We start from the raw sequence: 15,563 nt of genomic DNA, 5'->3' as shown, positions 1-15,563 counted from the left end.
ATTTTCATTTTTGGGTGAGCTATTCCTTTAATCACTCATACAGTCCCTCATTGTCTTTTATATAGTAAACTATATACAGGTTCAGCATGTTTGTGGTCAGACGTTTATATATAGACTGAAAAAAAACTGAGTTTACAAGCTGGACACAAAAGGAAAGCATATGTTTCTGAATTGGTCAGCTTTTGCATTTGAGCATGAGTAATTAAAAACCATGTTTAGTTACAACAGAATGAGGAAAGTATTTTTGGAAATATAGATTTACTTAACGAGACATGTCCGTATTTACGTTCAAAGCTGTTTTATAATCCTTTTGAAGTGACCATAACTATCTGTTGGGTAAGAGCTTTCATAACATTTGGTTTCGATTACAGAGTCTTTGTTGGACTAAGAGGAATGTCTCTCAGTCTCTATATGCGTGCTGAGTCATTTTAAACTAACAGCGGGTGGAATATTTGGGTTTGCCTTCTTGGCGGCGTCTATTCATCCATCTCCATTCTTTCATCTCTTTTGCACCTGGGTCTCTATGAACACACACACACACACACACACACAGTGGAAGCACTAGAGAGCGACTTACACAAACAGACTTAAACACACCTATGAACCCTGCTGACATGATTAATCCTGTCTGATAAAGCCAGTCCAGAGCTCAACACACACCAACAACATCTGTGCCATGTGCACTTATGTACATGCTGTAGTGTTGCCTATATTTCTGACCCATAACTGTTGCTAGACTCTATTTAGGGTCTTTCAATGTAACTCTCCATAAAATCTGTAGTTAAGCTATGTGATCCCTCCTCATGTTTGCTGAAAACAGTGTCTGCATTAAACTGTCTGACACAGCTCACTGAAATGCTTGATTCTGATTGGTCAGTAGCAGCATTCAGTGGTCAAATATTATTGTACACTAAACTGTATATTGGACTGTTGCCCCGTCAACAATCTGTAGGCCTACACAGAGCTAGCTATATCACATCTCTTTCTTCTCACATAATAATGTCCATTTATTTGTTTAAGTGGGAACAGACAGATATTACAGACAGTAATATTTGCTCTGACCGCTAAAGTTACAGTCATGCACAGGTGATGTACTCACAGAAAGCAAAAAATATGGGCATGATGAGAAAATCAACATGCTACATAAAGGAAGACTGTGTTAGCAGAGAACTGAATTAAAGATATGTCTGTACATCTGTGATTCAGCTCTTCCCGTCTGTCTGACAGAATTTTAGCTTTGACTTTGAATGTCCTTGCTAAAGTCTGTGTAAATGAACAGCATGTGTATGTGTGTGTGTCTGTGTGTGATTTGTTCTGCGGGCATTGTGTGTGTGTGTTTAAATGTGTGCTCTGGGCTTTGCTGAGGCACTGATCCATGCAAAACCACACTGGCACAACACTACCCTTTATGTCAACCCCAGGCCTATGGCTCTGGCTCTCTTTTGCTTTGAATACATTTAACATTACAATAACACATGAATATTTGTTCAAAGTTCATCCGCCATCTAATTTGCAGATACTTATTTACTAATTGCCCAGAGAGCCAGTTCCACTGATTCCGCTGATTGCACATTTGATTACATATATAGGCCTACAATACATATATAATAAATATAAATAATATATATATTTTCTTGCCTGAAGACCTTGACGCATACATGGAAAAACAAAGAAGTGTTTTTTCATATAATATACACATCAGCATAATGTAGTTGTGCTCTAATTGTTCATAACATTACTAATGGTTGTCACCCCGAGGTCTTAACAAGGCTCTTTGTATTTAAAAAAAAAAAAAAAAAAAAAACCCTGAGCACCTGCACCCCCGGGATACACGCATGTTCCATAAAAGAAAGTAAGTCACACAGTTTTGGACCAAGATGAGGGTGAGTAAATAATGACAGAATTAGCATTTTTGGGTGACCTAGCCCTTTAAGTTAAGGCTGACTGAGCACCTGACCTGACCTCCTGGACATCCAGTTAGTTTTGAACCCATGTGCAGACTGAAAGAACACAATGGCTAAGGTAGATGAACTGTGAACATAATAGACTAATGACTTTTTTTTAATGACAAGCGTCACTTACTTCCTTCTCAACTTACAGGTTTGGCTAACAGCACAGGAACTAAAACCTAGAACAAACCAAAGAGTGTTGAAACAAGGCAAATCGAATGTGCAAATGAGAACTAATTAACTAGTGAAATCTGACAACAATTAACACGACCGGAAAGCAAGACTGCTTGGCGCCAGCTAGTGGTTGACTAAATACTATCAAAAATCAATCAGAATCTCCACATTTTGAAATATATCTACGACTGTAGTCTTTCCTCACACACAGGTTCATAACAGTAAGTATCCACTTGAGTAGCAACTACAAGGACGAAAATACACCAAATACAGTGCATAATTGTTTTATTATACATTTCTGAAAAATCATATATTCTAGATGTGATATACAGACTCTCATGTGGTAATGCAGTAATGTAAAAAGGTCAGACATATGGCAAGACATGCGTTATACATATTTTCTTGTTATGTTTTGTAAGAAACATACTTAAGTGCTATAAACAAACCTGTAAGCAGTCTGTAAATGAAGGCTCACAGATTTTGAAACGTGTTCATGTTTCTCCTCATTTGTAAGTCACTTAGGATAAAAGCATCTGTTAAATGAATATATGTAAATGTTCAAGCAATCTGAAAGCGACAGTCTGAGCAGACTAGAGCTCAATGAGGGCCATTTAAGAGCTTCAGATAAATTTAGAGACATATTGCACATTAATGTCAACAATAACTAATAATCTGAGCAGCACAGTCCTGATCCCAGAGATGGACACCAGAATAATCAATGAGATTGTTAAAAATAAAAATACCATCAAAGCACACACACACACACACACACACACACACACACACCTTTCTCAGACAAAAGCAAATAAAACTCTTACATGACAGAAACTACTAAGTAAACAATTTAAAACTATATTTTGAGTACAGACAGATATATTATATGGAACAGAGATTCCCAACTGTCTTTTGACACTCACAACCAAGCACAAAATCATCTACTGCCCCCAACATCCATGAACAACAAAGATGGACAATCAGCATGATCAGGATGGATCATTTCATATTTAAATGATGCTAAGTAGTTTGTAACTAACAGCAATCGGTGGCCTCTTGCAGTACCTCCATGACCTTCAAGTAGAAAACCACTGGTACACAAGTACTCACTGTAGACAGAAAATCTGACACAGTAAGTGTTTAAGAGTTTAAATGGTGTGTCAGTCATCTAAGTCTAGGTCAGGGAAACGGCTGCTCATGTCCTCAAGAAAGTCGAACTCTTTCACCTGGAACTCAACATCCTTCCACTGCTTGGGAGTGGATTTGCCTCCAGGAGTCTTCAAGGAAAAGCTTTTTATTTTTAAGCAGGGGAGTATTACCACATTCCTGAACCTAATCTCCATTCCCCAGTCCTGAGAAAGAGAGAGACGGAGGGATGAAGAAATGTAGGTCAGTATTCTTAAGGACTTCTTCCTGTGTTTAGTTGGATACATTTATTATACAACATGTGATCTATTCTTCTTCTTTTTTTTTTTTGAAGTGTAAGCTAACACAATCTGTACCTTTCCACATTTGTTGCAGCTGATAACCCGTCCAGGCTCCCAATCTTCAAAGTTCCTCTCCAGAGAGACCTGCCCACCTGTTCTATAATGCCTCCTATAAAGTATAATTGTTTTTGATCATGGTAGGGACCATTGACTTCATTCATTTTCTGTCCCATAAGCTATCAATCAAACCCTTTTTGCAAGCATATTTTGATTTTATACATTATTAAGACATTAAGTATGTTTATTACAAATGGTTTTATCATAATTTTACTATTATGCACTCGAGTAATAAAATGTGCTTCTAAGAATATAACATAAATGCCACTACCATTCAAAAGTTTGGGGGAATTAAGATGTTATTTTTTAAAAAATTTTAATTTAATTAAATTAATTTTTATTTTTTTGGAAAGAAATTATACTTTTAATACCTTTATTTAGCAAGGATGCGTTAAATTAATCCAAAGTGACTTTTTCTTTGACAAAGTGATTTTTATAATGTTACAAAAGTTTTCTATTTCAAATAAATGCTGTTCTTTTGAACTTTCAATTCAACAGTGAATCCTGAAAATAATGAATGTATCACAGTTTCCACAAAAATATTAAGCAGCACAACTGTTTTCAACATAATAATCAGCATATTAGAATGTAGGGATGTAACGATTCCCCGCGAGCCGGTTGAAAACCGATACAAATATGTGACGTTTCAAATCGATTCATTGAGATGTTAAACGAATCGCGATACATTTGGGGGTTGGAGTTTATATGAAAGTATCTCTGAGGGGAACTGACTGTCTTTAGAAAAGTTTAGATAGTATTTTCTTTTCATGTAGTCTCTGTATAATTCATATTAAAGCAGCGTTCATAAGCGCTGCTCTGCTTTGTTTACAGCGGTAACCAAGGAAACGCTGTATCGCTGCTGTTCCATCAGCGCCTCCTGCTGTCAGAGATTGAATCTGCGTCTCATTCAGAGCTTCTGCTCGGTTTCGTGATGTTTTATGTAGTATAGTTTCACAAAACTTAAATCAGAGCATTCTGTTTTTGTTTTAAAATGTCAAATTATGCAATCTGATTTAGATTTAAAAAACTGCTCATGCTGCATGTATTCAGCATCTTTTTTGGATTGTGATTCAAATGCAGTGGTTGCCTCTAATTTTGAATGGAAAGAGCGCAGGTAGCCTTTGTTTACATTAAGAGATTTTTGGTCTTATTTATTTGATTAGATTTAGGGTTTGTTTTAAAATTTCAATTTAGTTTTGTTATTTGACATATTTCTGTTTCACAAAGAAATGTGCAGCATTTTGTCCAAGCAATAATAAAAGGACACCTTTTCATTTATAATTTGTCTTAAATCTAATTTTGACAATCATGAGAAAATCGAATCGTGAAATCAGTATCGTGAATCGAATCGAATCGTGAGTTGAGTGAATCGTTACATCCCTATTAGAATGATTTCTGAAGGATCATGTGACACTGAAGACTGAAGTAATGCTGCTAAAAATCTAACTTTGCCATCACGGGACTAAGATAAATTTGAAAATAGAATCAAATAGAAGCTGTAATTTTAAATTATAATATTTCACAATATTATTGCTTTTACTGTATATTTGATATAATAAATACAGCCTTGGTGAGCATAAGAGACCTCTTTCAAAAACTTTAAAACAACTTAATGACCCCAAAATTTTGAATGGTAGTTTACTGTATTTCATTAAACACTCTCCTCAGTTGCACATTTTTCAGAATTATTTAATGTCTATTTGGTCTGTGATACTGACTGTGATGTATTCAGGAATAACTCACACAAACTCAGGGTTGATGTTGACATGGTGTGTATTTTCTATTTTTCTTAAATCTTCTCCACTGCAGACAGGCAAGAAGCATTCTCTGCATTGAAACTGAGCCTGACCAGGACTATAGCGTTGCTTCCTCTCATCCTTTTTCCTCTCGGCCTGGATTCGAATCAGAACAGCGATTTGTTGGAGCTCGGATATCTGACAGGAATAAAGAACCAGAAATAAGACCTTATGGTAAAATGTGAAGGCAATGGAATATGAATACTTCAAGTTTTTCTATTATTTGACATGAATGTGAAAATGAATTGCAAACCTTGTGTCTAAACTCTCTGGGACTCATTTGCTGCACTTGGTCAATAGCTTTTGCAGTCAGACTTTCTAGATACTCATTGATAAGTTCCCTGCGTAGTTCACGCCCACCTTCTTCAGCCACCACTGAATAGACGCTGTTCATAGCTCGAGCCCGCCCACTGGCCTGCTGCTGAGCAATCTCATTGGTCAACAGCCCGTAACGTACAACTAAGTTGCATTCTGGAATATCAAGTCCTTCCTCAGCTACACTGGTGGAGATGAGGAGGTTGAGGATTCCATCTCTAAACTGTTGTATGGTTTCCTTCTGTCCATTCTAAGTACAAACACAAAAAAGCAGACAGAAATAGGAAGTAGAGGAAGTTATAACTAAATTCAGAATGAGTCTGTTTTTAGTCTGTAAATACTGTTTATTAGATGTTTGTCTTCAAGTAAACATGACTAACAAATGCTTTTTAGGGAAACCATTTGAGACGTTTTCTTGTGTGAAAGTACCTGGGTCATGTGATTTGCACCTGTACCCGCTCCAGTGAGAATGCCAGCTTTGATGTTGACCTTCAGCAGCTCAGAGTTGGAGTTCACCCAGTCATAAAGACAATGGGTGCCCCTGCGGGTCTTTGAGAAGAGGATACCACAAGAGTTTTTGTCACTAAACTCATCCAGCAATGTGCGTTGCAAACGGGCCAGTTTGGGGTTTTCGTAGCGGTCATTCGATGCCAGCAGTTTAAGCTCCATGCGGTTCTCTGAGCAGAAACAGAAGAGCAGGATTATGTCGTCATCATTTGAGTGATTGGTTCAGATTTTATAAGCTGATTGCTAATAACAAAGATTTTGCTGTCAACATAGACCACCAATAAAGGAATAGTAATCTGAATATGCACAAATATAACCGAGGTTTATAAGCAGAAAGCAAATTTATCAATGAATAATGACTTTAATTTCAACCTGTTTCCATCAAAAAGTTATCGTATGACTTCACAAGACTTGGAATATAGCGCACAAATCAAGTGGACAACATTATGGTGTTTTTTGCACCGATTCTGGCCAATAATTATTTTCATATTATGGTAGATAACCAATGAATTCTATTAAAATTCTATACTATTTAGCCTAAATAAATTAAAAATGAAACACAAAAAACTAAAATCAATGGTTTTAAATCCTACATGTGAATATAGACATCACAAAATTATAAATTACAGCATCAAAATTGTAATTAAGTTTGAAATTAAATAAAGATTGCATTTAACTGTGTTAATAAATTATTACTATTTCTTAAATAATAACTTTGAGTGTTGGATGACAGAAAGGTAATCTAAATGTAATAGTAGGGTACGTGAGCAGGCACAAGTAAATATATTTATTAATGGTCACACTTTATTTTAATGTCTAAATCTCGCTATTAATAAACCATTAACTACGACTTTTGACTCAATAAACTACTAATTTGCTGCTTATTAATAGTTAGTAAGGTAGTTGTTAAGTTTAGGTGTTGGGTAGGATTAGGGATGTAGAATATGGCCATACAGAATAAGACATTAATCTGTGCTTTATAAGTACTAATAAACAGCCAATATGTTAATAATAGGCATGATAATAAGCAACTAGTTAATAGTGAGAATTGGTCCCTATATTAAAGTGTTACCTTATTAATATATTTAAATATATAATATCAGCAGATATATCTAATACTGACTGATGAAATACAAAAATTTTTTTTTACATTGGCCCATAACCACTGTGGTGCCAATATATTTTTGTCCTTTTTGTGCCTTATAGATAACCTTAAGACTAACATATTGATACTAACACCCAAAAAACTTTAATTTTGATTATTATTATTTGATTATTATTTGTGTGTGTTCATACAAGTTTGTAACAACATTGAGGACAGTTTTGGGGGGTTAACTGTCCCTTTAAGAGAATCACAATAGTCAACAGCACAGTAAACAATCCATACCATCAAAAAGTCCCTGGAGAAAGATGTCTGTCCCATCCAACAATTTGGTTTTCCGTGAATTGTAGAACTCGTCTAGACCCCGGAACGCGTCCACCATGCGAACGGTGTCATTAATGAGAAGAGAGTCGTTGTATTGCCGCAGGTGCAAAGCACACTGAGCAATCAGTCTGTTCTCCTTCTTTACACCTGACACACAAACACACCATCAAATCAAGTCATGTCTTTGCAGGGGATTGAGAATGTACAACTTACAATTGTAGTGTCAATAACCTGTTTTTTCTAGTTCCACCACGTCAGTTTCATATTCCTGGGTGCCCATCTCTCGCAGGCTGCGACTCACCGTTGACGGCATAAACTCATGAATCATCGACATCATTGACTTCAAGTGGTCGCCAAATGGATCCTGTTGCGCACACAAACAAACATACACACACACTTATTGGTCTTGAATATTTAGACAGTTGTATAGAATCACACAATCTGAAAGCACACAGAGGAAAGTACCAGAGCTCTTCTTTCAACAATGTCATAATGCTTTTTGGGTCTGGGGACGACTTTCTGCAGCACTGGTGTAAAATTCTTGGTGGACACAATTACTGAGTCCAGATTGGCACAGATCTGAGAATGAGAGAGAAAAAGAGATTCTTTCATTATTTCACAGCACAAAATAAATTAGTTTTCAATTGACCTGATGTTTCTATTTGCATTAATGTCCATTATGGGTCATATATCTGATATTAAATCTTTGGTGTGAGTGTGGGCAAACATGACTTGAATTGAATTTTATTTTTTGCATGATTTTTTATCAGCTTTATTACCCAGTCCTAATGTGTACATTTAAACACACCTGCAGTACATGTTCAACAGCTTTATCCAGTTTCCTATTTCCTCCTGTACCAGGTGATGCAGTGAGGCCCAAAATCTGAGGCAGATTCCCTTCTTTTCTCAATTTCTTTTCAACATAGCGGCCCATAATCTTATTATAGACACTCTCCTTTTGTGTATGGTGACATTCGTCTATTACCAGCAGGGTAAAGTCTGAATAGAGACGAATGAAGGGTATTAATTGCATATTAGTATGTCATCATGTTTTCGACTCAAAACTTTTACAAAATCAATTAAATGACGTAGTCAGTGAATGGAAATGCTTAACCTTCAAATGATTGTCTACCTTAGAAGATCATAACAAATATTGAGTTGTTTTAATTTTAAGCCTTTTCTGTAAGGTTTTCAACCTCAAAAATGTTTCAAATTATGGTTTGTGTGATTTCGTAATTTTACAGCAATTAACATTAAAGGGGTCATATGATGCTGCTAAAAATAACATTATTTTGTGCTTTTATAAAGAATATCTCTTTGGTTTTGAGACTTTAGTGTTTGCAACTTTACAGATCTTCTTTATGCACCAAGAGCTTGTAACACTCCAAAGAGAAAGGAAAAATTGAAATCGCATCATATGACCCCTTTAACATCAAAATTAAATATACAAAATATTTATGTATAACAAACAAATAAATAAATAAACTATCCCAGAATGGGTCAAAGGGTTGCAGATTTAGCCTAAATTAAGCTGTCGCTTAGAAGGTGCTACTTGGTTTGTAGTTACTGATAAACGTATATTTTTGGGTTAATAATTAAAAATAGTGAATAATTGTTCAAATAAGTTAATCAAAAGGTTTTTACATATTGGTTTGTATACCAATTCAACAAATTATTATGGTTAGTTGTATGGTTTTAATTGTTAAATACAACCAAGAAGGATGCAATAGCAATATATGTGCAATAGCAAAGGATAGCAAAGCCTCACAAGAATAAAGCATGGGAATTGTTCCTCTAATACTTGCAAAAAGCCAACCAAAGTGTACCGTATTCATGGAAAAAGTCAAGTTTACATTCATGCGCTGTGTGTAAAACGGTTGTAAGGCATTATATATCATGGTGTGTCATGCAGAATCATCTGTTACCAGTCAGCTCCACGTGTTTTTCCTCCTCCGTGTTAATCAGGGCATTCTCCAAGATCTGAGCCGTGCAGATGACCAGGTCTGAGGCCTTGACTAGACGCCCAAACAAGTCTTTCTCATTACTGTCCCCACTGATGGCTGTTATCTTGTATCTACTCTCAAGATAAGGCTTGAATTCTTTTGCGAAGTGCTGGTCAACTAGATGCACCTGAGAACAATGGATATGAAAACTCTACGTGTAAATCTAAATACAATGAGAGTAATAATGCACAGAGCCAAAGTGATAAAGCACAAAACTGGCTTTACCTTGTTGACGAGCACTGCCACTTTGGCATTGGCTGTGGTCTCCAGGTGGTTATGAGTGACATAAACCGCAGCACGGGTTTTTCCTCCACCGGTGGGCAGCCAGATGATGCTGTTCTCCCCTCTGAGCGCTGCCTGCACCACCTCTTCCTGGTACGGTCTAAGGTTGAAGTCCATCTACAATCAAACAGTCAGCAAAACATGGTACAATAATGACAGTTATTTACGTTGTCAGAAATGATCAGCTTCGTCACCACACATACTAAAATGGTTTGACTGAAATGACTGATGCATTTCCTGAAGCTTCGGGCACAATAATGCATCTGATTAGTCATTTTCTGGTGTAAAAAAAAGGTAATCATACATTAAGATCATTACAGATTAACCAATGTAGTGCGATTATGAATAAACTGATCCAGTGCCAATCGGAAGATACAGTAAGAAACAGGTTTAATAAGAATTGTGGAAACCAGCGAGAATGTTTTAGATCTTTTCTTAACTTTTATAACTTTCTCATAAGCATTTAAGGTGAAATGTTGGTAGTTTCACCAATAATCTCTGTTAAAAGGTGAGTTCACCCAAAAATGAAAATTGTCATCATTTACTCACCCTCAAGTTGTTCCAAACCTGCGAGTTTCTTTCTTCTGTTGAACACAAAGGATGATATTTTGAAGAATGTTGACAATCACACAGTTGCTGGTAGCCATCGACTTACATAGTAGGGAAAAATACTATGGAATTCAATGGCTGCCAGCAAATGTTTGGTTACCAACACTCTTCAGAATATCTTCTTTTGTGTTCAACAGAACAAAGAAACTCACAGGTTTGGAACAACTTGAGGGTGAGTAAATGATGACAAAATTGTCATTTTTGGGTGAACTCTTCCTTTAACAACTGGTGGTCTAATCATAAGTCTCATTATTTATAATTAATCTTCAAACGAATATTCCATGTTAAAAATGTCAAAGCTACTACTTTGCTTACAGTTTTAAATGGAAAGACTATAAAGGACTATAAACTAAGATCAAATAACTATATCTGAACAGATCAGTATGTGTCAGTATGTTCACTCACCTGTGCTGCCATTACTGTAGTGTTGAGGGGTCTATGAGCTACTTTGAGAGGCTGAACCTCCTCTGGTCTTTAAAACCGTCCCTTTTTGAGCCTGCTGAGCAGAAAACGAAACCAAAAACAGAGGAAGGGCCCGACAAGAGGAGATGAATGATATACAACAAAATAGGGGCCAAATTCAACGACAGCAGGCATCTGTGGACTGTTAGAAGAAGAAATAAAAGAAACTTTTTAATGAGTTGTTTCTGTCAATTGTTATCAGAGGCTTGTTTTTCTATGATTGCCCCTTGGCACAGCAGTGATGTGGACTGAAACAGAATTTGATTCGTAAATGTAGAGAGCAGAAGCTGGAATGAGGGCAGAAGAAAGTAATAGAGAGACCTAAATGGGGCCCCATTTGGCAGTCAGTGATGTTGGGAAATCAAAACTGAACGATTGGCCTGTCATCTGCCTGATAGTCATGCTCTGATCAAAACAAACACATTATGGAAACAGACAATATTCAATTAAATAAATAATTACATTGTTAAAAAAAAAAATCTTAAATTTTTTAAAATAACTTCTCAAGATAAAAAAAAAAGATTTTTCATCTTGTCTATATCTTACTGACCTTAAATAAATTACCCTATTTATTTAATTAAAGATTAGAATTGTCAAAATATCATAAAACACATTATAAATTACACCCACCCACACACATGTATATTAATAAATAACTTCCCTATAAACTCCATGTACTCCATCTCATTAATAATTATCTGTGATTTTTCTGATTGTGACAATCTCTGAAATTGCATGAATCAGAAATGTAAAATTCAAATCTAAATCACTTCTCAGCAGGGCAAACTTTAAAAAATGTTTATTTTCAAAAAACAAACAAACAACTATAGAACACAGAACTGTAGCAATTTACATGCACCTTCCAAATGTAACCATGGCCAACCACTTTCTATCACACCCGTCTGTCCTCTTCATAAGAGGGTCATCAGTGTCCCACAGTAAAACCAGAAATAAAGAACCCTGATAATACATCAACATTGCAGCAGTTCATCAAAGTCATGATTCAAGTAAATGCCCATTACAAGAGACTGAAAAATAAACCAGCTGTCCTGCTGTCCTGTGCGCGAACGGTAAACTAGCAAAGAACATTCGGTATCAGAGAAAACACATACATATTTGGAAATACAGGTTTGTGCAGTCATGACTGAAATGGAAATAGTTGCTCCTGGTCCCAAATGGGTGTAAAAAGCAAGTTGCAAAAACTGTGAATGGTGACACCTGGGGTCATGACACGCTGAAAGCTTTTGAAGAAGACAAATATTGGTTTGCAAACAGAGATAAACACTTTACAACGACACTGACAAAGCCAAGTGGATTTCCCAGAACAAAAACACCGACTATTGTTACTTGAAGTGATGTCAAGGAATGAGCCATCTTTTCTTCAATAAAAAACACTGAAGGAACTCAACTCAAAACAAAAACGTTTTCCCTCATATTTTCAGATTTATACTGAATAGGCACGTCCTGAATATGACTAACCGGCTGTTTCAAACAGCTTTGGCAGAGAATGGTGGCACCGCAGTGACATCCTCACTAGAGGCCAAACATGGTCCGTCTTTGGCTGCAGCATCTCAGGTCAGTAAATTTTGCAGGATAAGACTATGTTACACAACCGAATGTTTGTGTACAGTATGTAGAGCAACAGCTTGCGCTGTTCGTGAGTCATTCGTTTAATGGCGCATGGGACAGAAAAACAGAACTGCTAATAGCGATTTCTGTCTAAGCTAACGCCCACATCAAACACACTTTCAGTTTTCATTTTCCCTTAATGCTCTGGCACAGCAGCCTCATACACACAAATATAACCTTGAGTTTTATAACTATACTGTATAAGGAAGAAAAAAGTAACAGCAAGCAGCAACTTTTGACAAGTTTGGATGTCATTCATCCAAATTAAACGTATATGCGTGTATGTGATCACACTCTATATAGTATCTAACCGGTCCCTTGTCCTAGGCTAGATGTCTGTTACTTGTCAATGAGTCCGGCCTCTTTCAGTTTGAAGTAGAAAAACTTCTCCAGTGTGTTGGCACACTTGCAGTACTCGCTGTCTGGAGGGTTGTACTCTCTGCAGTTCGTGATCACTCTCTGCAGGTCAGCGATAAACAGCTTTTTTGTCACATAATACCGGTTCTTCAGACGCTCCGTCATCGTTTTCAAGTCTGAGTAGGAGGAGAGGTTTATTCAATAGGATGCAAGTTGCTGTTGTTCAAACTGTATAGACTTTTACTGATTAATATTGGCAGTCTAGCTCGTTCAACTAATTCAATAGCGGCTCTTCAGAAAAGTTAAATGTCATTACTGTATATGCAGATTATATTAGCACCTACCAATGGGGAAGCGGATGACCTCATAATAGTCTGGAGCTTCAGATTTCTTCACTGGCTCCATGAAAGGCCAGGCGTCTGGATGAGTCTGTTCACACACAGATGAGATAAGAATATACCCGAATATTGTGTAGTTAATGTGCTGAAATGAATGTGTGAGTGACAACAGGCCTCTTACTTTAATCTGTGCAAGTAGATTCTTTAGCATGTTGTAGAGCAGATCTGGATCTTTCAGCTCTTTACTGCAGAGATAAAATAAGAGAGAATTATTTATACACATAGGGTACAAAAATAACATTCATAAAACACCAAAAGCAAGTAAATAGCAACTTGACAGGGCTGCTAATTTTATTAGGAACTGCAACATAATTCTGCAGTTCTATTAAGACTGGCTCCTCTTTCACACACTAAAAGTGACCAAGTGTGACCTTAGTCTCAAATATATGCAGATATATAACGTAATATGGAATATATATTACACAGAAAAACAGCTAAATAATTTTAACAAATCACCGTCACGCTAAAAAAATGCTTTTATTAAAAAAATACAATATTAAAAATAAAATTTTAATTTCAATTAAAAATACTGAAATACTGTTAAATTCTCTCAACTGTCATTGGCAAAAAAAAAAAAACGTATACAGATACACGACTGTTCAAAAGTTTACGGTCAGTAAGGTTTTTTTAATGTTTAAAAAGTTTATTATGCTCATAAAGGCTGCAAAAATGAAGTAAAACGTAAAATAAATAAGAGTTTTCTATTGTAATTATTTCTAAATGTAATTGTGTGATGGCAAAGCCAAATTTCAGCATCATTACTCCAGTCTTCAGTGTCACATGATCCTTCTGAAATCATTCTGATATGATGATTTGCTGCTACATTATGCTACATTTTTTCAGGATTATGTGATGAATAAAAAGTTCAAAAGAAGAGCATTTATTTGAAATAGTAAAGACATTTAGAATATGTGACCATGGACCACAAAACCAGTCATAAGGGTCAATTTTTTGAAATTGATATTTATAACATTTGCAAAGTATATATATATATATATATATATATATATACTTTCCTTTACCAAATTTACCTGTATTTACTTTGTTTTCATATTTGGCGACTTTTTGTGAAAAATTTAGACTTTTGAGGGTGGTTCTAGCGATTTTCTGAGGGAGGGGTTTGGCAACACTGCTCATATGCGCTGTCATTTCTTTAGCGCACCGAAAGTGGAAGAGCGCTACTCGTGTGAAGCGCGCTGCACGGATCATTATTAGCTCTGCCTAAAGACAGCGCAGCGCGAGCTCAGAACAAATGCGTTTACTCGCAGGTCTCGATCAGGCGACCACTAAACAGCGCTGTGAGAAGCGTTTGAGTTTGGAGCAGAGCTCTCCTATACAAACCACAGATGTCACAATGATTTAAACTAGTTTAAAGGCAGATGAAACCGCGCTGCCATTCTCAACAACACTGACGCGGAAAACAGGAGAAACACCGTGTGACAACAATGCAGTTAGAATACTTTTAAATCCACAAATTAATATTTACAATGAATTTACTATAGTAACACTAAACCTACCTAATTAATACATTATTATTAAACACTTGATTTCCACTTTTCCGATGTGATATGTGATGAGAAAAGGAAGAAAAGCGAGTTTGGCAAAAGACGGTCTCGAACCCAGTCGATCGTATCATCACTACTCCCCAGTGCCTTACTCTCCAACCTGCGCCACTGCAGGCGCCAAATACCACTGTCCAACGAGATGAAATGAACATGACACAAGTGTTTATCCTCGACTTTTTTCTCGTAATTTCACCACTTTTTTCTCGTTATTTAATGAGTTTATTCTCAGCATTTTATCTCGACTTTTTTCTCGAAATTTAATGACTTTTTTCTCGTAATTTTATGAGTAGGGAGGCTTTGTTGTCCTAATAAGGCAGCATCTATATAATAATTTTAATAAATAAAGTCATTTACACTTGGTTATTATTGCATCCTGTTTATGTACAATAATACTGAGGTGCAGTATAAATAGCATCTAATTAGCTACTATTTACACTTATTGCAAAGATCAGCTACTTTTACTGAACGTAAATAGAATGGCTGTTTTCACAGAGTAAATAGCACATATCTAAAATGCTGCTGCTGTCACTTAGTGTAAATAGTACCTATAACT

The 15,563-nt window shown here is 36.2% G+C and overlaps 2 protein-coding genes across 2 annotated transcripts in view; both read right to left on the bottom strand.

The window, feature by feature from the left end:
- Positions 1 to 2,410: 2,410 nt before the first annotated feature.
- LOC107729198 (probable ATP-dependent RNA helicase DHX58) lies at positions 2,411 to 11,098 on the bottom strand. The gene is made up of 12 exons (XM_016539628.1): positions 11,005 to 11,098; positions 9,934 to 10,107; positions 9,631 to 9,835; positions 8,514 to 8,704; positions 8,171 to 8,284; positions 7,937 to 8,069; positions 7,667 to 7,852; positions 6,202 to 6,449; positions 5,711 to 6,022; positions 5,405 to 5,595; positions 3,620 to 3,713; positions 2,411 to 3,469 (listed from the first exon to the last, which is right to left on the bottom strand). Exons 1-12 carry the CDS (start codon positions 11,014 to 11,016, stop codon positions 3,278 to 3,280), a joined length of 2,052 nt encoding a protein of 683 aa, XP_016395114.1. The 5' UTR covers positions 11,017 to 11,098; the 3' UTR covers positions 2,411 to 3,277.
- A 783-nt stretch (positions 11,099 to 11,881) lies between these two features.
- The window catches only part of LOC107729177 (histone acetyltransferase KAT2A-like), a 14,348-nt gene continuing 10,666 nt past the window's right edge, over positions 11,882 to 15,563 (bottom strand). The window contains exons 16-18 of the mRNA XM_016539582.1: positions 13,567 to 13,630; positions 13,392 to 13,476; positions 11,882 to 13,223 (exon numbers count right to left, since the gene is read on the bottom strand). Coding sequence (XP_016395068.1) covers positions 13,030 to 13,223; positions 13,392 to 13,476; positions 13,567 to 13,630 — 343 coding nt within the window. The 3' untranslated portion in view covers positions 11,882 to 13,029. The remainder of the gene's footprint in view (positions 13,224 to 13,391; positions 13,477 to 13,566; positions 13,631 to 15,563) is intronic.

This window comes from Sinocyclocheilus rhinocerous, unplaced genomic scaffold (genome assembly GCF_001515625.1).
Source record: "Sinocyclocheilus rhinocerous isolate Xijiao unplaced genomic scaffold, SAMN03320098_v1.1 scaffold1029, whole genome shotgun sequence".
Lineage (NCBI taxonomy): Eukaryota > Metazoa > Chordata > Actinopteri > Cypriniformes > Cyprinidae > Sinocyclocheilus > Sinocyclocheilus rhinocerous.
The sequence above is the reverse complement of the archived record's forward strand: the minus strand, read 5'-3'. Positions and strand labels throughout refer to the sequence as shown.